Raw genomic sequence first — 15,689 nt, forward strand, 5'->3', positions numbered from 1 at the left:
AGAAGGTCATTGCTTTCACATCCTGCATGTGAGCTCCCAAAGGCACCTGGTGGGCCACTGCGAGTAGCAGAGTGCTGGACTAGATGGACTCTGATCTGATCCAGCAGGCTCTTTCTTATGTTCTTAAGCAGTTGAACCTGGAACAGGATGACTCAGCAGAGGCTGATGATCCCTGAGAATGATATAAGCAACAGACAAGGGACAGATGCTTGTGGAAGCAACTTGACTGTTTGTTTGCTGTGTACATTCTTGCTGTGGCCAGCAGGCTGCTGTCAGCTACATGAGGGATCCTTATGATTTACTGCACCTTCTTTACTCCTGGTGACCTCTGAACTTTTTTGAGACTTGATATTGTTCTGATTGGAATGTGTCACTGTGCAATCCAAAAATAACCTGCTTGACAGCTACCATCAAAGTGTAGCCTTCCTCTCCTTAAACCAGCCCATGCAAATGATTAGTATGCTCTGTGGGGGAGTTGACATTCCAGTCAGAGCAGGACAGCCTTGTGGTTATGTTTGTCTTCTTAGCTCTGTTACACCTTGTAGCACTTTGATATGTTTTCACGGCTCATAAGCTCTAGGTTAAATTTTAGTATTCTGTTCTACTAAAGTTCTCACCCAGGGTGGTAATACTTGTCTATACGTAGACTGCAAACTGCAGACTGTACTAAAGTTACAAGAAAGAAAGAAAGAAAGAAAGAAAGAAAGAAAGAAAGAAAGAAAGAAAGAAAGAAAGAAAGAAAGAAAGAAAGAAAGAAAGAAAGAAAGAAAGAAAGAAAGAAAGAAAGAAAGAAAGAAAGAAAGAAAGAAAGAAAGAAAGAAAGAAAGAAAGAAAGAAAGAAAGAAAGAAAGAAGCATAGCTCGAGTGATGGCACAGCAGAAGAAAAAGAAATGCTGGGATTTTTAACTTGTTTTTCTCTACCTCTGAGGAGTCTCAAAGCAGCTTACAAACCCCTTCCCTTACAAACCCCTCCCAACAAAGGCTGAGGTCTGTGTGGCTGAAAGAGTTCTGAGAGAACTGTGACTAGCTCAAGGTCACCCAGCAGTCTTCATGTGTAGATGTGGGGAAACAAACTCGGTTCTCCAGATTAGAGCCCACCACTCTTAACCACTATACCATGCTGACTTCCTGTACAGGAGGAAGGGAGCAAGCCTTTTCATACACATGCAACCTTTTGGATACTCTAAGTTGAGGAGAAGGAGGAAGAGGGGAGTGGAAGATCAGATTTACAGTGCATATTTCAGGCATGCATCCTGTCCTCTGTGATAAAATTCTCCCAGCAAGTTCATTATTCATTCTTCCTTCTCCTGAACTGCTTCATTGTTGCTGGCAAGGAAGATACTATTAGAAAACTAATAGGGAGTTAAAAGGAATGAAGCACAATTGGAAAAGCTGAAAACTTTGGCCAGCCTGCAAATCTGGCCAAATTTCTGAGAGCTGCAGGAAAGTATCTCCTGATGTCCGCTTTGGGGTCACTGTGACCTCATCGACAACCTACCAGTGCACCTTCTCTGTTTTGTCCTGTTTGAAAAATCCAGGTTCTACACTGGCCCATGAAATCAACTTCAAAATTTGGTTTGGGCAATTAAAAGGTATTTCAGTGGATGCCTTGGAAAGGCAGCATTACAGAAACAAAAATAACATGCAAAACAAGGAAAAGGAATTCTCTTGAAAAGGGGTCCGCAGTGGGGTACCAATGGGTGCCCCGGTCCCAAATGATAGCTTTACTGGTGGCCACTGGTACAACAAGGACAGGCAGGAGATGGAATCCACTTGCCTGAAGCCAGGAGGTACACCTTAAGAGGAAAGCCCTGAGGTGTGGCAGGAACAGAAAGGGGTTTCCAAAAAGCTCTGAGAAGCCAGTTCGGGAAAGGCAAGCCTTAGGTGGAGATGGGATGAATGGCACCCCCAGAGATAGACCAAGCCAACAGCAATTAGCAGCAGCCATTAGTAGGTGAGACAACAGGTCAACCAAGCCAAGCTGCTCATTAAGGCAAAGCTTAAAAGGAGCAGGTTGATACAATGCCATCAAGTCAACCCTTCAGAGCATCCATTTCCTCCAGGGGAACCGATCTGTACAGTCTGGAGATGAGCTGTAATTCTAGGGCATAGGTGTCAAACTCGTGACCCTCCAGATGTTATGGACTACAGTTCCCAGCATGCTGGCAGGGGATGTTGGGAACTGTAGTCCATAACATCTGGAGGGCTGCAAGTTTGACACCTGTGTTCTAGGGGATCCCCAGGTTCCACCTGGAGGCTGGCATCCCTAGCTGACACCATAGAACCAGAACCAGACCAGATTATGGGCATTTGTTTACTTAGGCCCCTTCCGCACATGCAACATAATGCATTTTCAAACCACTTTCACAACTGTTTGCAAGTGGATTTTGCTATTCCGCACAGCTTCAAAGAACACTGAAAGCAGTTTGAAAGTGCATTATTCTGCATGTGCGGAACGAGCCCTAAATTGTATTTTATTTAAGTTTTGTTTATTTGGGCATGCTTGTGAGCAGCCTTGAGTCCCCATGAGGGAGAAAAACTGGGCTAAAAACCATAACTAAGCAAATAATAAGATCCACCCAACCTTTATTTTATTAAATTTAATAACCCACCCTTTTCCAGCTCAAGCCAGGCTCAGGGTGGCTTACACATGTTATCTTGAAAAACATTCAACATATGCAGTTTCACTAGGAAAACTTAAGACATTAACTATTAAAACACAATTAAAATAAAGCAATGACAATGGCGTATGCCAGCATTTAAATATCCAGTGTCACCATTTGGTGACCAGTCTGCTAGCTGGCGTTAATGGCCATTTCCAACCCATCTTTAACATTTCAGAATTTCTCTGGATGCTAATTTTGTATGCAAGTTAAGCCATAATGTTTAAGATGTATGTACATTTGCAGATCACTCATTTTTGGAAGGGGGGGGGGGCAAGACAGAAATTGCTATAGCAATGCCACTTAGTGATCAAATATTAACCATCTTCTAAATGTTATTGTGCTGTTAAGCTGAATTATTGTCAGGCACTGACAGAACAAACAGTTTTTCTTTACCAGAGGAAATGGTATTAAATCAAATATTTGGCCATTTAGCAGTCATTTGAAAGACCTCTTAGTCACTCTGAATTTCTTTGAGTAGAAAATGGTTAGATATATTATAAATGAAAAAAAACACACGCAAGAAATGATACCAGACGATGCCCAGCTCTGACAAGGAATATTATATGTTCCAATTATATAATTATTAGAGTTACTAAGATTAACAAATTACATTGAACAGTGTTGGTTAATTTGTTTACTAACCTTCCATTTGTGTATAAATGTTATTAATTATCCCAAATGAGTGACAGTTTTTGATGCAGTATGTTCTGCATTCAAATTTTTAAAAAATTACTCAATTCCCCACACACTGTGCTTCTTTAAATGGTCCAAATTAGATGGCTGATACTCCCAAGGCTGACAAAATCCTTGTTATTATAGGGTGGCAGGCCCTGCACTTCTGTTGTTGTTGTTGTTTGTAATAGTCAACTTTTGTGCAGCTTACTGAACTCAAAATGATATTCATTCATTCATTAGAACATAAGAACTAGCCTGCTGGATCAGACCAGAGTCCATCTAGTCCAGCATTCTGCTACTCGCAGTGGCCCACCAGGTGCCTTTGGGAGCTCACATGCAGGATGTGAAAGCAATGGCCTTCTGCTGCTGCTGCTGCTCCTGAGCACCTGGTCTTCTAAGGCATTTGCAATCTGAGATCAAGGAGGATCAAGATTGGTAGCCATAGATTGACTTCTCCTCCATAAATCTGTCCAAGCCCTTTTTAAAGCTATCCAGGTTAGTGGCCAAAATTACCACCTCCTGTGGCAGCATATTCCAAACACCAACCACACGTTGCGTGAAGAAGTGTTTCCTTTTATTAGTCCTAATTCTTCCCCCCAGCATTTTCAATGAATGCCCCCTGGTTCTAGTATTGTGAGAAAGAGAGAAAAATGTCTCTCTGTGTCAACATTTTCTACCCCATGCATAATTTTATAGACTTCAATCATATCCCCCCTCAGACGTCTCCTCTCCAAACTAAAGAGTCCCAAACGCTGCAGCCTCTCCTCATAAGGAAGGTGCTCCAATCGCCCCTAATCATCCTCGATTGCCTTCTCTGCTGCACTTTTTTCTATCTCTTCGAGCATATCCTTTTGAGATGTGGCGACCAGAGAACTCGAACACGTACTCCAGAGATGCGGTTGCACCACTGCTTTATATAAGGGCATACGACAATCCTTTTGCAGTTTTATTATCAACTCCTTTCCACTAATGTGATCCCTAGCATAGAGTTTGCCTTTTTTTCACAGCTGCCATGCATTGAGAGCTGACATTCCTGCATGGAACTATCAACTAAAAGATTTGCGCTAAATCCCTTTCCCTGGTCTGTGACTGATAGCACACTGACCCCTGTAGCGTGTAATGTGAAGTTTGGATTTTTTGCCCCTATGTGCATCACTTTACATTTAGCTGCTACTGAACTGCATTTGCCATTTCCTGAGCCCACTCACCCTGAATTCTATCAAGGTCCGCTTTGGAGCTCTTCCAGCAATCCTTTGTGGGTTCTCACCACGCCTACATAATTTGGTATCATCTGCAAACTTAGCGCCACTTACACTACCCACCCCTACTTCCAGGTCATTTATGAATAAGTTAAAGAGCACTGGTCCCAAAAACGGATCCTTGGGGGACACCACTCCTTACATCTCCATTGTGAGAATCTTCCCAATTTATACCTTAATGCTTTGTTTCCTGTTCCTCAACAAGTTTTAATCCATAGGAGGACTTCCCCTCCTTTATTCCCTTTCCATTTGCTGGAGTTTTCTCCAACAGTCTCACTGGTGAGGAACTTTGTCAAAAGCCTTTTGGAAATCCAAGTAGACAATGTCCACTGGTTCCCCTTTATCCACATGTCTGTTTACTAATCCCTCAAAAGAACTCTCTAGTAAGAAGTTTGTAAAGACAAGGACACTTTAAGTTCTGCAAAAGTCATTGCTGACTCTCTTCCTCAGCAGGTCTTTGCTTTTCTGCTACATGTTTAATAATTTTATCTTTAATGATAGATTCTACTGATTTCATTTCATTTTTTTAACCTTTTAATGGCATATAAGATTCTACTAATTTACTTCAGGAACAGATGTCAGACTGACCCCGGCCTGTAATTTCCGAGGTCCCCTAGACCCTTTCTTAAAGATTGGTGTGACATTGGCCATCTTCCAGTTCTTCAGGGATGGAGCCTGATTTCAGGGAGAAGTTGCATATTAAAGTGAGAACATCCAGCAATTTCATGCTTGAGCTCTTCCCAAGAACTCTTGGATGAATGCAATCTGGGCCCAGAGGATTTGGTAGCATTTAGTTTATCAATGGCTGCCAGGCACTTCTTCCTTGTCTACCACTATCTTCGCTAGTTCCTCGGATTCACCTCCTAAGAAGCTTGGTTCAGGTGCAGGAATGTTCCTCACCTCCTCTTGGGTGAAGACTGGTCACAAAGAATTCATTCAGCTTCTCTTAAATCTCCCTGTCATCTTTTAGCACAGCGCATTCCTTCATCATCTAGCGGGCCTACCGCTTCCCTGGCCTTCTTCCTGGCGCGATGTAGCTTGAAGAACTGTTTGTTTACCACAGTCTTGATTGTTCGCATGGCCACGAGTTCCTCATAATCCCTTTTTGCCTCCGCCACCGGCTGACTTGGCTTCTCTTTTGCCACCATTTGTGTTCTCTCTGGTATTCTTCATCAGTTAAGTTGGACTTCCATTTTCTAAAAGACATCTTTTTTTTCCCTGTAAATTTCTCAACCTCTCTTGTTAGCCATGGTGGCTTTCTTTTGGACTGGGCGCTGCCTTTCCTAACCTGCGGAACACATTCCAGCTGAGCTTTTAAGACTGTGTTTTTAAATAACCTCCCGCACCTTGGCCAGTTTTGACTCTCTTGATTTTTTCCTTTTCAGCTTCCCTGCACTATCCCCCTCATCTTTGAGAAATTTCCGCTCTGAGAAGGCGAATGCCTTCGGCTAGTAGTTGTCGCTTGTTTGCATGCAGAGATGCTGAATCTGACAGCATTGTGGTGGCTATTCCCTATCGGCTTATTAATAACGCTGACTTCCTGCACCAGGTCACCAGTTACATAGAATTGAATCTAGGATCACCTCTACCCGGTTTAGGATTTCTACAACCATCTGCTCCTAAGCCACAGTCAATTAGCATGTCCAGGAATGTTCTCTCCTTGCTATGACCTGAACATGCATTTTTCCAGTGTATATTGGGATAGTTGACCGCCCATTACCCACGACATTTTTTGCTTTTTTATTTGGCCTCTCTAATTTCTTTTTCCATCTCAGAGTCCTCTTGTGCACTTTGGTTAGGGGGGACGATGTATATTCCTGCATTTAAACTATGCTTCACCCCTAGGTATTGATATCCACAGTGCTTCTGTAGAGGAATCAGCTCCCCCCTGCATTGTCTATTTACATGTGACACTATGTCTCTTGCTTTGATGTAGAGAGGCCACCCCACCCCCATAATACGCCCTGTCCTATCCTCTTCCTGCTTAAGAGCCTGTAACCTGGGATAACAGCATCCCACTGGTTCTCCTCATTCCACCATGTCTCTGTGATTCCCACTATATCAATGTCCTCCTTCAAAACTCTGTAACTCCAGCTCCCCATTTTAGGGGTTGAATGCTTCTACTATTAGTATAGAGACACTTGTATACTCTGGTCTCTGTCCCTAACCTGGGATTTATGTGATTTGCCCTCTAGCCTTTTGTAGACATTTATCACTTATCACATTGCATATGCTCCTGCGGCTTGTAATGTGGGGTTGGGATTTAGAAAAAACCTCCCTCTCTGTCTGCATCTCCATGGACTCTGTATTCCCAGAACCGAAGTCACCTCAGCTCCTGTCAGCTTTTCCCCAAGTTGATCAGTTTAAAGCTGTTCTGCCACCTTTTTTTTTAACATTGAGAGCCAAGCAGCCTGGTTCCTCTTTGGCAGGTTAAGATGAAGCCCGTCCCTTTTGTGTACAGGCTCATTCTTGCCTTTATCCCAAAAGGTTCCCCAGTTCCTGACAAATCCTGAAACCCTCTGCCTTACACCACCTTCTCTCTCATCCACGCATTGAGTCCCTGTATCTCCGGCTTGCCTGAAAGCAAGCCCTGCTTGGCGGCGTGGAACAGGTAGGCATTGAGGAGAATGCCACCTTGGGGTCCTGGATTTTAACCTTTTTCCTAGCAGCCTAAATTTAGCTTCCCAGAACCTCCCGGCTACATTTCCCAATGTCATTTGGTACCAATGTGGGACCACAACTGCTGACTCCTACCCCAGCACTGTCTAAAAGCCTCCATCTAGACGAAGCGTGACATCCGCAACTCTTTTGCACCAGGCAGGCAAGTCACCACATCGCGGTCATCCAGCGCTCACAAACCCAACTCTTCTATATTCCTAATGATCGGAATCACCCCACTACAAGTGGAGCCCCCCACACTCCCTGAGGGGTAATCCTCAGTCTGCCGAGAGGATATCCTGACCACCCAGCTAAAGGAAGGGGTCCCATCTAAGGGGAGCATCTTCCACCACCTCATAGACTGGCACCCTCCGTCACCCAGACGCTCTCTCATTCTCCAAGACATCTGAAGAGATGTCACCTTTGGGAAGAGTGGGGACCCGGCTGCTAGGTCCCTGAAAGCCTTGTTTGTTGCCCTCTCTGCCTCTCTCTCAAGTTTCTGCTAGGTCTGCCACCTTGGCTTCCTAAAGAGCTTACACACACATTCCCTTTGAGTGTCAGGAACTCATTGCAGCGAGAGCACACCCAAGGACTTCTGGCCTCCTAGTGGCGAGATAGTCATACATGTGACACTCAGTGCCGACACTGGAAGAAGCCCCCATCCCCCCCTGCTGGCTTCCTGCCTTCTATAACTAATTTTGTTTAGATATTCAAATATTCGGATTTTAATAATTAGTGCCTCCTGTTAAGGGGTTTCTCGAAGTACCTTCTACTATCCCTTAAAATATGTTCTTATTTAGTAAAACACCTGCGCGTGCCGTTAGGCGTGCGCCGCTGGTTCCAGAGACTAACTGAAAAGATTTAAAAATGTGAGAAGCCCCACCCCTTCAGCAGTAACTGAAAAGATTTACAAATGTGAGAAGCCCCACCCCTTCAGCAGCCTCTCCCATTCATTCATTCATTCATTCATTCATTCATTCATTCATTCATTCATTCATTCATTCATTCATTCATTCATTCATTCATTCATTCATTCATTCATTCATTTATTATTTAGACTTGATAAACCACCCACCCTCGAAGGGCTCTGGGCAGTGTACAAAACATGTTAAAACTATATAACTAAAACAATTTGCAAGGTATCATTTACAGTTAAAACCCAGTATTACAGAATAATAGCATGGATTCATACGAAAATATTTTCTGTGGACTGTTGGTGCTTCCTTTTAAAATTATGGAAGGAAAAAATGAGATGCTAATTGAAGGCGCAATCCTCTTATTTAACTATAGCAGGAAGAGAACCCAGAATACTTCAGAATCATAGAATCATAGAGTTGGAAGAGACCACAAGAGCCAACAAATCCAGCCCCCTGCAATGCAGGAAAACACAGTCAAAGCACCCCTGACAAATGGCTATCCAGCCTCTGTTTAAAAACCTCCAGAGAAGGAGACTGATTCCCCATTCCTCCACATGAGTGGCAGACTCTTATCTGATGAACTGGGTTTGGTTCCCCACTACTCAGCATAAAATCTTCTGAGGGACCTTCGGCTAATCACAGTTCTCTCAGAACACTCTCAGTCCCACCTACCTCACAAGCTGTCTGTTGTGTGGAGAGGAAGGGAAGGAGTTTGTAAGCTGCTTTGAGATTTGTTGCAGTTGAGAAAAGTGGGGTATAAATCCAAACTCTTCTTCTTCTCCATTTTTAATCTGCATTTGAGGGATGCACAAAGAAAATGGCAAGATATCTTGCTGGCAGGTGAGTGTATATAAACGCCCACCAACTTGGCTCATGGTTTAGTCTCCCGCCATCCGCTGAGTAGTTTTCCAGTATATTGTCTGGCTGGTCCCAAGCAGCTCACCCCTGTTCATTGATTACTTTTCACCTATTAAAACTATATTCACCTATTAAAAATGTGTGTTGTGACTGTCAGTATTTTGCACATGCAGTTGTCACACAGCCCTATGGGATTCCTGGTGTCTTTGAGAACCAGCGTAGTGCAGTGGTTAAGAGCAGGTGGATTCTAATCTGGAGAACCAGGTTTGATTCCCCACTTCACCTGAGTGTCAGAGACTTATCTGGTGAACCAGATGTGTTTCCACTGGGTGACCTTGGGCTAGTTCAGCGGTCTGCAACCTGCAGCTCTCCAGATGTTCATGGACTTCAATTCCCATCAGCCCCTGCCACGTGGCAGAGGCTAATGGGAATTGTAGTCCATGAACATCTGGAGAGCTGCAGGTTGCAGACCCCTGGACTAGTTACAGTTCTTCTGAACTCTCTTAGCCCCACCTACTTCACAAGGTATATGTTGTGGGGAGTGGAAGGGAAATGAGCCACCTTGAATCTCCTTACAGAAGAGAAAAGTGGGGTATAAATCCAAACTCCTCCTCCTCCTCCTCCTCCTCCTCCTCCTCTTCTTCTTCTTCTTCTTCTTCTTCTTCTTCTTCTTCTTCTTCTTCTTCTTCTTCTTCTTCTTCTTCTTCTTCTTCTTCTGCTGCTGCTGCTGCTGCTGCTGCTTCTTCTTCTTCTTCTTCTTTTTCTTTGCTCCTGCTCTGCCTTTTGTGACTACTCATTGGTCAGGAACCAGTCATATAATGAAGAGTGAACTGGTCAGCCAGTCAGTATAAATAAACATAAACTATGGTTTTGCATGCCCCAAGTACAAGAATATATCGATTATGTAATAGTTTCTGTTCTGTATGTACAACTTTATTTTTTGCAGAGCAGCATACCTCCTTGTCTTCATTAGAATGCCTCAATTATGTTGATTCAAGAGATTTTAGTTTCTACTCAAGGTCTCATTAAAGAATAAAGAGAACAAGGGGAAGAAATGATCAATCCCCAGTGAGTGGAGAAATTATAGTTCCTCAGGCACAAGGTGTGTAGACACCATTTCCTGGGGAACCCTTGATCTAGCTATTGTCTTAGGTAGTACAAATGCAATGAGGCTCACATGAATGCTTTTGACCCTCTGGGATCCATAACAATTTGTGGATGGAGTAGAATTAAATGGTGTTCAATGTTACTAAATTATTTAAAGCAATAAGTAACCATAGGAGACAGTGGGTTGGATCCCATCTGAATTTTTTGCGGTGAAGAGCAACTTCTCTGCCTTCCCTTTTTTTTGCCTTGAATGTTTCCCAAATTCTACTCGTTCAAGATAGCAGATTCCCCAAGAGCAGCATGAGAGGGGATCAATAAAAGTCCCCCTTTGTTCATGCAGATCTTTGCAATGGGATTCAACCCAGTAATATATTTTGACATATATATTCCTCACTGAAGTGGATAAAGAAATATATAAATCAATACTGTGTTTCGTGGGCATTTTTTACATGACTAATGGTTCTGGAGAAGTCTACTTTCTCATTTCTATTTTCATCTTCTTGAATCACCTGTCTATGCATTACAGTTATTCAAAATTATACTTCATCAACCTTTTTCCTAAGAAAATTTGCAATTTACTGCCTCATGAGACTGGAAAGACAAATACGATTCCTTTAAAAGTGATGGATTCATTAGAAACTTGCAGGTAGTAGTCAACTCATTCCTGTGGCCACTGTTTAAAAATAGAGATTGGGTATAGTCTAAAGCTATAGGAATTACTCTAAAAGGTACTAACCAGATGCTTCCAGAAACTAACAAGCAGGATATAAGGTATAGTGTTGTAGTACACAGGTTGTTGGGTTAGGACTGGGGAGACAATGGGCTGGGGTGGGCAAATAAAATTATTGGTATTTTTTGGATTTATTGGACCTGGACATTTTGGAAAACAACAACAACAAACAACAACAACAAAAGCCAATACTGCAAATGGGCCTTTTCAGATTTTTTTCAAACATTTTCAGATTATTACACCCAAATTTTCAGATTATTGAACCCCCAAAAATACCAGCCTCTGGACTCCATGCGGGTGTGGGAAGCAGCAGGTGGGGCAGAGCTGAACCAGTGCTGCCTGCTTCCTCTGAACACCACGTGCAGTGGTGGGATTCAATATTTTTAATAACAGGTTCCGATGGTGGTGGAATTCAAACAGTGGTGCCGCCACACACACGCCCCTCCAGTCCCTATTGGGCAGGGAGGCTGCTTTAGTAACCCCTTCTCGGCACTCAGAAAAAAATAGTATCCACTTCTAGAGAAGTGGTGAGAACTGGTTGGATCCCACCTCTGCCTACGTGGACTTCAGAGGCAGGTGCAGAGTTGAAGACTGGGCCTGACATGACTGAGCCCAGCACTGAACTGTGGGCTTGGCCTGGCCAGTAAGATACAGAAAACTTTATACCGTTTTCTCTGCCTCTGAAGTGCACATAACCTTTGGAGGCAAAACCCAATGTTTAAAGCTGGACTTGGCCAGGCCTGAAAAATGATTTGGGGGAAATCTGATTTTTGGCTTCCTTTTATAAATGCCTTTTTTCCAAGTGACCCCCCCCCCCAAAAAAAACCCCAATAAGTTATTTTGGATTTTTTCCCAGTTTGGGTTCACCAATTGCCAGTGGTGGGATTCAAATAATTTAACAACTGGCTCCAGTCGTGGGATTCAAACAATTTAACAACTGGTTGTTTACAAGCACCATTTTAACAACCAGTTCTGCTGAAGTGGTGCGAACCTGCTGAATCCCAATTGCCCACCCCTAGACATAGGTTCAGATCTCTCCTTGCCATGAATCTTCCAGTCATTCTCTGTCAACCTAACCACCTTCGCAAGACTGTTGTGAGGATAACATAAAGACAGGGTAAACCATACTGCCCTGAGCTCCTCTGAGGAAGGGTGGGATAAAAATGTACTCTGCATCTGTAAATGGTGATGGCCATTCTCCAGTTGTTTGTCCTCAGCAGATGGCATGCCGAATTATTCTGTTCTGATCTATGCTTCTGAACTCTAGACTGGATTATTACAATGTGCCTTATATAGGGCTGCTCAGATAAAGGAACTCTGGAATCTTGAAGCAGTACAAAAGATAGTCACCAGTTTATTTTCAAAATGTATAAGTTACTATGTGCATATAATATGAATTTCGAAGCACTCACACTGGCTTCCAATTTGCTTCCAGGCTAAACTCAAGGAGACGGTTCTTACCTTTAATGTTCTTCATGACCTAGAACATGCACATTTATTTTTCCACCAAATGGGAACCCAAAGTGGCTTACAGCAACATTCTCTTACAACAACCCTGTAAGGTAGATGAGACTGAGAAGAGAGGGTTGGCATACCCCACAAGGTACCATAGCAGAGGGAGGACTTGAGCCTGAATCTCCCAGCTCCTAGTCTGAACACTCTAACCATCACACTGCACTTTCATATCTGAATGACCTCCTCTGTGTGAATCAACCAAAGCACTAATGGGTCACCTGCAAAGTCATTAAGATTAATTCTCTTAATTCCCCTTTACCCAGTTACTCTCTGAAATCCAGATCAGTTTCTTGTGCTATTTTTTCTAGGAACTTGAAGTCTATTTTGCATCAGTTCTGATTTGATCAAAGAGAAATTCGAAGAGAGCAAGGGGCAGGAAAGGAGGTTCTACAAAATTTCAGAATGTTACTTTGTAGATATTCAGAGAGAGACAAACCTTCCTATTATCTTTCTACAGCACCACCCTGCAAGTGATGGGAGTGGTGTGAGCTTAGAACTTTCTTTGTCATTTTTTCTACTCAAAATTGCCCGACCTGAGGAGGAAAGGAATCAGGGAGAGGATATTAAGTGGAAACAATGCAGGCAGGAAAAGGGTTAAACCAGAGGTGGGATCTAACCAGTTCTCACCACTTCTCTACTAATTTTTTCTGAGTGCCGAGAAGGGGTTACTAAAGCAACCTCCCTGCCCAATAGGGACTGGAGGGGCGTGTGTGCGGCAGCACCACTGTTTGAATCCCACCTCCATCGGAACCTGTTATTAAATTTTTTGGATCCCACCACTGGGTTAAACACCTCATACGTTTCCCACATCTGTTACAGACTTCTAGTGCTGATTTTCTATTAAAGAATATTCCACACAACTCTGTGATTCTTCTTGTTCCCTTACAGTGCAATCCTGGAGAAAGTTACTCCAGTATAAACCCTGCCCCATCCAACAACAGGGGGCCCAGCTATGGGGCTTCGGCTGTGCCTGGTTGCCACCCCGAAGAGGCTTCCAGTGGCATGGAGAGGCTTGAAAAATAAAAAACCCTCCTTGCTGCTGAGAAACCTCTGTGGGGCCGAATTACCTTATGCTGCTCGAAAGGACAGAATAAACCTGAATTCCCGGCTGCTGCTGTAATGCTGAGAATAGCTGGGAGGGAGCTGACTAAAGTCAGTTCCTCCCTGCCCATAACCCTGGCCCACCCTCACTGCACTGATGGTAAAAGGGGTGCTAGGATGCTGGCACGGTGTCCAGAGCCACATCCCAGTACCAGGGTGGGGAGGGCAGTGGACACACACCTGTACAGTCACTCCTCTCGTGGGCAAAGCGCCCCAGGGAGGGTAAATCCACCAGCCTGGCTGCATGCCACTTCTTCTGACAGATTCACACTTTTCTTCCAGATGGGGCTGTTAGTCTTAGAGGTGAACTGGGGCAAGGATGGGATGGTGATTGAATCATGAATGGTGGTTGAACATTAGTGCCCCCATGCTGGGGGGCTCTAGTGTAATCATTGTGGGATACAGAGTGTCACCAGATCCTCCCCACACGGAAGTTAAATGTATGTACAAAAATAACAGAATTCACTTCACATTACTCTTTTTCTATTTTTTTAAATAAAGCCAATAGTTCTTTAATATGTACCCTGGATACTTAAAAACATCCAGTATTGTTTTTTAGTAAGATACAGAATTTAATTTACATATCAAACCATAACTGCCAACATAAAAAATGATCAACTATGTAGCTTATTGTACACAAGTTGTAAAAAGTAGCCGCACCAGCCTATAAATAGTTCTGTACAACCGGAGATTTATAAAGTTGTGATGTATATCCTCGTCTTTATTTTCTTCTGTGAACAAGTGAATTCAAAGGTTCCACTTGAATGTTTCCCAAGTCAATAGCAAAGCCTGTCTCTTCATCAATTTCTCCAATTACAGCAACATTGTCTCCTCTTATGATGTACAATCCTAAAACCACTTGTTCTACTCCTTGTGAAGAACTGAACATTCTTTCATGGCTTTCATCCACAATCAGGTTGATGGGCTGATCAAAACCTTTGAGAGTTCCCACTGTCGTTTGACCATCTGAAGTAATTACTGCAACAGTACAATTAATGTAGTTTTCCAGAGTGGATGTCATAGAGATGATTCCAGAAAGTCTTAGCATGTAGTGGTGGGATGCAGCAGGTTCGCACCACTTCGGCAAAACCGGTTGTTAAAATGGTGCTTGTATGCAACCAGTTGTTAAATTGTTTGAATCCCACCACTGATGTAGACCTTTTTTTTTCTGATCTTGAAGTAGGACAGCATTCTGCAATCTGGAGCAAACATTGAACAAATCCTGTCATGAACTCTGACACCTGACAGGCAGAGCAGTCAGTGTCTTTCCCTCCTTTTTTTTTTATTGCTGACACTACCTCAGGTAAAATCCAGCCCCCATCCCTTGCCCATGCATTTCCCAAGCCCAATACCCAGTCAAGGCAGTTGGTTAAGTACATGTACAGGCTCTCTAATGGAGAGTCAGCGTGGTGTAGTTGTTAGGAGTGGTGGGTTTGATTTCCTGCTTCTACACACGAAGCCTGCAAGGTAACCTTGGGTTATTCACAGTTCTTCGTAATTCTGTCATCCCACTCAATTTTGCCCTCTACAAGGTAAAAGTTCACAGAGAGAGAGTGGAAGGAAAAAGTGAGCCTTTGTATGTAAGCTGCCTTGAATCTCCTTACAGGAGAGAAAGGAGGGGTATAAATCCAAACTCTCCTTCTGCTAATTAAACAATTGTATTTCTACAAAGCACAAATTCAGGGCGTGCTACTGTTTATTTTGGTGGGGTTGTTTAGTTGTGTTATTTTAATGGAATCTGATCTTAATTGCCATCTGGGTTTTAATTGTCGTTATTCGTAGCTTTATGTCTTAACTGTATTTAAATGTTGGAATCCCCCTGAGCCCACAAGGGGAAGGGCAGCACATATCAATAAAATAAACAAAACTGTATTTAAATGTTGGAATCCCCCTGAGCCCACAAGGGGAAGGGCAGCACATACCAATAAAATAAACAAACAGATGGGAATGCGCTAATCACAATAAATGAGAGGAAACTTATTAATTAGACATTTACAACCCATGGTATATCTGGTTTGCGTTGGCTGCACAATGATCCCCTTCCCAGCTCATCAGTAACCTTCAGCAGCACTTCCCTCTATCACCATTCATGGCAAAACACGCTGGTGGGACAACTCTCCAAACAAAATTCAACAACAAACTCCAAAACAAGGGAACAGGTGACTTTTCAGACCATTTTCCACATGGGCTCCCAGAGTATTAA

General features: G+C 43.2%; 1 protein-coding gene across 1 annotated transcript; it reads right to left on the reverse strand.

Annotated features, from left to right (window-relative positions):
• Positions 1-14,207: 14,207 nt before the first annotated feature.
• LOC125433397 (U6 snRNA-associated Sm-like protein LSm8) lies at positions 14,208-14,507 on the reverse strand. Its single transcript, XM_048497899.1, has one exon. It carries the CDS (start codon positions 14,505-14,507, stop codon positions 14,208-14,210), a length of 300 nt encoding a protein of 99 aa, XP_048353856.1.
• Between the last annotated feature and the right edge of the window lie 1,182 nt (positions 14,508-15,689).

Source organism: Sphaerodactylus townsendi, linkage group LG05, assembly GCF_021028975.2.
Source record: "Sphaerodactylus townsendi isolate TG3544 linkage group LG05, MPM_Stown_v2.3, whole genome shotgun sequence".
NCBI classification, from domain to species: Eukaryota; Metazoa; Chordata; class Lepidosauria; order Squamata; family Sphaerodactylidae; genus Sphaerodactylus; species Sphaerodactylus townsendi.

What these genes read in the sequence shown, in the direction of transcription:
- LOC125433397 (XM_048497899.1), bottom strand. Translation starts at nt 14,507, where the DNA reads ATGACATCCACTCTGGAAAACTACATTAATTGTACTGTTGCAGTAATT.